This window comes from Siphateles boraxobius, unplaced genomic scaffold, assembly GCF_051911475.1.
Source record: "Siphateles boraxobius isolate OS27281-9 unplaced genomic scaffold, OSU_SipBor_1 24, whole genome shotgun sequence".
Lineage (NCBI taxonomy): Eukaryota > Metazoa > Chordata > Actinopteri > Cypriniformes > Leuciscidae > Siphateles > Siphateles boraxobius.
This window is the reverse complement of record NW_027508855.1, coordinates 377195-383194: the sequence shown is the minus strand read 5'-3', so window position 1 is coordinate 383194 and position 6000 is coordinate 377195. Positions and strand designations below refer to the sequence as shown.

Genomic DNA, 6000 nt, shown 5'->3' with positions numbered 1-6000 from the left:
GGAGAAAAAGTTCAATAGGTTCTATATAGAATCTTGGACTCAATTTTTAAAAACCCACGGTAAAGCAGAAAAAAGAAATTCATACAGGTTTGAAACAACTTGAGAGTGAGTAAATGATGATAGAATTTTCATTTTGAAGTGTACTAATCCTTTAAATGATACTAAAATGATCCCATGATGGGAAAAGTCCTATGTAGAAACTTTTCTAAGAGTGCAGTTTTTATTTGCTAAAGTAGCCTATAGAAATGGTAAAATAATATATAGAAGCACCAAAAGATTTCATTCTAACCATTAATTCGCAATAAAAGGGATAAAGGCAATATGCACCAAAACATTTCAGATGTGTGTGTGTGTGTGTGTGTGTGTGTGTGTGTGTGTGTGTGTGTGTGTGTGTGTGTGTGTGTGTGTGTGTGTGTGTGTGTGTGTGTGATGTCAGAGGGGGCTGTGCCAATCTGTCTATAAAAGTGGCAGTCACTAAGGAAATCGAGTGGAGCAGAGCTTTACAGTTTTATACATTTAGCAAATCTTAAACAGACTTTAAGGGGTGAGTGCAGATTGCCAACCAACTAAATTCTTTTGAACTGACAGATGCAGAGGAACGCAAACATTTTGGATAAAACCATGTCACCTCTAAGGAGTATACTAAGGCGAGGACATTTTTTCACACTGGTGCTGCTGTCATGGGCCGCTGTGGAGGTGAGTTTTTGTGTTCTGTTTGATGGTTTGAACCTGATAGTGTACAATATGCTCAATATCTGACATCCAGGTTGCCTTTAAGAATATAATTATGACTTTTACCTTTAAGAGTTCATTAAAAAATAAGTGTAACTGCTTTTCCATAAACTGATTTTAGATCTGATAATAATTTAAAAAAAAACATTTAATCATTTATTAGTTTTGCACTTTGCACTATAAAAATTGCTTAATCACAATGTCAGTTTTCAGTTGCAGATAAAAGCGTTCTGTCTCTTAAGCATTTTAGTATAGGGAGTTACAGAGCACCAAGATTCCCCTGATTTGTAGTATCAGGTTTTTGCTCTCTCAGAGCCAGTATTATTCTTGTATGTGGTCTAATATAGAGGCTGCATGAATTTGTAATGACTTTGTGGTGGTTAAAGAAGATACTGCAATAACTCATCTGCTTCATTGCATAAATATAGCATTCTTTCTTAAATTCTTAAGTGAAAGCAACTTATCATCTCTTGATTTATGAAATGGAAGAAGGGAAAACATCTCATATAAGCTATTGTTTTCTAAAATCTGTCCTTTTCTTGTTTCCTTCTGTGCTTTCTCAGGTGCAGGGTGGCTGTCCACTGAAATGCTCTTGTCCCGCATCGCCCACCTCGTGTCCTGCTGGTATCAGTTCGGTTCTTGACCCATGTGGGTGCTGTCGGGTCTGTGCCAGGCAGTTTAACCAAAACTGCAGCCCTACTGAGCCCTGCGACCACATCAAAGGACTGCACTGCCACCTAGGGGCCCAAGGAGACCCCGACAAAGGCTTGTGTAGAGGTAAGAGGAACAAGGAAATCTTAGACAGTGTTGTGATTGGTAACTATGTTTTTTAACTATTTGAAATAAAGCTTAAATAAAATGAAAATTTAGATGAAAAAAGTACAAATAAAAAAACCCAACTGAATTAAATATGTACAAGCTGGTGTACTTAAATTGCTAAAACTAAAACTGAAATAAATGAAAGCTAAAAAAAAAAAAAAAATACTAATAAAAATATTAGTAATATATAGTAATATTTAAGATTTAGATTTTGAATTACCATTTACCATTTACATGTTACTGAAAAAAAAGCTTAAAAGAGCCTAAACTGGTTTACTGGTCTTAGCTGGTTTAAACTGCTCCCCTAGCCTGGCCAAGCTGAAAATTACCCATAAACCCCTCTAAAACCAGACCAGGTTTTAAGCTGGTTTTAAATTATTTATTAATCCATTATTGTATAATAATAAACGGGAAAATGTATTAAAGAGGAATATGGCACTCATCATTGTCATGTAATCAAGCAATATTATTGTTACATCTAGCTGAGGCACAAGGTCGTCCATGTGAGCTGGATGGACGGGTCTATCAGCACGGCGAGGACTTTCAGCCAACTTGCGAGCATCAGTGCACATGTGTTGATGGAGTAGTCGGCTGCATCCCACTGTGCCCACACCGCATTTCTCTACTCGACTGGCCCTGTTTCCACCGCCGCCTCACCAAACTGCCTGGCCGCTGCTGCCAGGAGTGGGTGTGTGATGATGACAACCGCATTGGTGAAGTGGATCCGTTGCCTGATGCACATCCACAAAAGCACACTTACCTCACAGGCAATGAGTTACTTGTAGTAGCTCCATCTACTTCTTGGGACAGTAGTGCAGGAGCCCCTTATCAAGGTAGATGAATAAGTTATAAACTGATTAAAAAAAACAAATGACATAAACAACAGTTATAAACACTGGTTATTTTTATGGTTTTATATGTTGCTCATTGTGTAGGAATTACAAGCTCAGTCAGCATATTTATATTTTACCCTCTGTTTTTTTTTGTTAGAGTGGATTTCATCCTCTAAGTCCCATGCCATCCTTCCATCCACCTGCTTACTGCAGGTCACTGATTGGTCCCCGTGCTCAGCCACGTGTGGAATAGGCGTGTCCAGCCGTGTAACCAATAGTAATCCTGAATGTCGGCTCGTCAGCGAAACTAGGCTCTGTCAGATACGAGAGTGTGGCATCAACCTTGCACCAATACAGAAGGTAAGTGGCGGCTGTAGTCGGATTTGCAAAATGACATAAATAATATATAAAAGTATAAAAAGGATCTGGAATTACTAAGTAATAAATAATATATAATTTAAACAATATTAAAATTATCAAAAATACACTTTTCATTTATATATATTCTGGTCAATCGATTCTGCTCTGTTGTTGAAGTAGATTTACAATACAGTCATATCTAAATGTCTCCTCTCTCCTCCTGTTTTTTCCTTTTCTCAGAAAGGAAAAAAGTGTCAGAGGACCACACGACCACAGAAATCTATGCAGATCGTATTTGCAGGATGCTTCACTGCTCGCCGTTACCGTCCACGTACATGTGGATCCTGCTCTGATGGTCGCCTCTGTGTTCCCTCTGTGACGCGTACGGTCCGTCTACACTTTCACTGTCCTGAGCCAGAACGAGACGACTTTACCCGCAACGTCATGTGGATACAGCGCTGCAGCTGCAGTCAAAGAAACGGCCGAGAAGGCCTGTCATCACAAGCAGAGTTCCTCAATCTGCCAAACGACATTCACACATACACACAATGACATTAACTCAGGAACAAGTTCTAAAGCATTTTCTCACATTTCTATGGAAACACTTAAGCTCAGCATCCAACAATATTCTCAATATATCAAAAATATGTATATAACTTATGAATAAGACTGCTGTTTTATTATGCTCTGTTTATATACAGGGGTCATATGGTCATTATATGCTAGTATAAGAGGTAAATTATGACTGTAAAGCTTGTTAACACACACACACACACACACACACACACACACACACACACACACACACACACACACACACACACACACACACACACACACACACACACACACACACACGTTTCCATGTTTGGACTTTCCATATATGTAATGATTTTATACTATTCAAACTGTATATTCTATTCCCTTACACTAACCCTAAACCTACCCATCAAAGTAAAAACGATCTGCAGTTTTACATTTTCAAAAAACTTATTTATTTATGATTTATTAGCTGTTTTCCTCATGGGGACCAAAAAATGGTCCCACAAGGACAAAGATTTCAGATATTGCCATCTTTGTGGGGACATTTTGTCCCCATAATGTAGGCTTTACCAGATTCCCCCTCCCCACACACTTACCATTTTTCACTAAAGTTAAATATTTATACCCCATTTTTTACTGTATATAATGTAAATATGTTTCAGTACCACTGTACATATCTAAAATGTTAGTTTTTATTTTATAATATTTAACAGACTTCAATTCTGAAGTGTCATATTCAAACTTCATTTTCATTTTTTTGAGGTGAATGGCAAATAACAAACATGGAGCAAAGACATTTTATGCATATTTTAGTAGTTTCATTTTGTAAAATAAAATGTATTCCAATTTATGTTTTGGCTTTGTGTATGGCAAACATTGAAAAAATACCAGTGAATAGAATAGATTAGAGCACACACTGGGCAATAATAATAATGCAATAATAATTATGCTGTTCTGTTGTTATTTAATCACCATAGGAAAGCACCGGCCAGATCAATATTTATTAAGGACTTTTGGGTTGCCACTATTATATTTCTCTCCCTCAGCTTCTCTCTCCCTCAGTCTCTCTCTCTCAGTCTCTCTCTCTCTCTCTCTCTCTCTCTCTCTCTCTCTCTCTCTCTCTCTCTCTCTCTCTCTCTCTCTCTCTCTCTCTCTCACACAGCTGAGACTTTCAGCACTGCCATGACGACGAGTGAACAGGAAATGTCTAAATGTGTTGAGAATGTGCAGGATGAAATATGTGTTGACTGAACAATCTCACAGTACAGATCATTTGAGCCATACACACTGAACATTTGTCACTAGTCAGCATATGTTTTGTCCGTGTGTTGTGTGACAACAACAACTGTATTAAATGTGATTGAGTGCACTCTTCCAAAGGTATGCTTTGTGTATAAATCCAGACTTAAGTGCTCTTTTTTCAACAAAAAAATGTGCTATTTAAAAACGTTTCTGTAAGTGATTTCTTTATTTAAATAAATACAATGGGGGAGACGGATAAATACAGATGTTTCAGAATTATATATCTTATATTCAATAGTAACTGGTTAAATTTACATTTATTCACTTAGCTGACACTTTTATCCAAAGCGACTTAGAATTGCTAGATATGTCAGAGGTCACACGCCTCTGGAGCAACTAGGGGTTAAGTGTCTTGTTCAGGGCAACATGACATCATGACTTTGCGTAAACATACACGCCACTTTCAAGTCAAGTGGCGTGTTATCTATACGCATTTTGAGCTATCCGCGTGTAGGCCTATGTCCACGCCGAAATCTTTTGCGTGTATGTCTACGCCATTAAATGTCCGAGTGATTCCGCGTGTATGTCTACGCCGTTAAATGTCCGAGCGAAACGAAGCAAAATCTATATCTACATATGTGGAGCGATAATTTTTTTCCTAGGATGGTAGGAGGACACTCATAAATGGTATTAACCCCAGTGACGGGTAGGTTTAGGGACGGGGTTGGGGTAGGTCATATATCTATATATACATAATACAGTAATATAACGTTAAGTCAAAGGCGTTGAGAAACACGCTGAAAAGCGATTATGCGTGTTGATAGCACGGCAAAAATGGAAATACGAATTGGCGTGTCATACATACGCCATTTCATGAGATCAGTCTGTTCAGGGACACATTGGTGTCTCATAGTGGATTCGAACCACACACACACACACACACACACACACACACACACACACACACACACACACACACACACACACACACACACACACACACACACACACACACACACACACACACACACACACACACACACACACACACACACACACACACACACACACACACACACTTTTCAAAAAACTTATTTATTTATGATTTATTAGCTGTTTTCCTCATGGGGCTATAATAAGTAATATATACACACACACACAATTCCAGATTTATTACTTAGTAATTCCAGATCCTTTTTATACTTTTATATATTATGTATGTCATTTTGCAAATCCGACTACAGCCGCCACTTACCTTCTGTGATGGTGCAAGGTTGATGCCACACTCTCGTATCTGACAGAGCCTAGTTTCGCTGACGAGCCGACATTCAGGATTACTATTGGTTACACGGCTGGACACGCCTATTCCACACGTGGCTGAGCACGGGGACCAATCAGTGACCTGCAGTAAGCAGGTGGATGGAAGGATGGCATGGGACTTAGAGGATGAAATCCACTCTAACAAAAAAAA

The 6000-nt window shown here is 38.5% G+C and overlaps 1 protein-coding gene across 1 annotated transcript; it reads left to right on the top strand.

The window, feature by feature from the left end:
* Positions 1–485: 485 nt before the first annotated feature.
* Positions 486–4793, top strand: ccn1l1 (cellular communication network factor 1, like 1). The gene is made up of 5 exons (XM_077240531.1): positions 486–696; positions 1296–1509; positions 2034–2384; positions 2542–2744; positions 2985–4793. The coding sequence occupies exons 1-5, from the start codon at positions 589–591 to the stop codon at positions 3294–3296; spliced, it is 1188 nt and encodes a 395-aa protein (XP_077096646.1). The 5' UTR covers positions 486–588; the 3' UTR covers positions 3297–4793.
* The last annotated feature ends 1207 nt before the right edge of the window (positions 4794–6000 follow it).

Bases quoted from the DNA above. Each gene is read 5' to 3' on its own strand.
- ccn1l1 (XM_077240531.1), top strand. From the start codon at position 589: ATGCAGAGGAACGCAAACATTTTGGATAAAACCATGTCACCTCTAAGG. The intron at 697-1,295 runs GTGAGTTTTTGT...GTGCTTTCTCAG, and splicing joins TGTCATGGGCCGCTGTGGAG to GTGCAGGGTGGCTGTCCACT. The intron at 1,510-2,033 runs GTAAGAGGAACA...TGTTACATCTAG, and splicing joins CGACAAAGGCTTGTGTAGAG to CTGAGGCACAAGGTCGTCCA.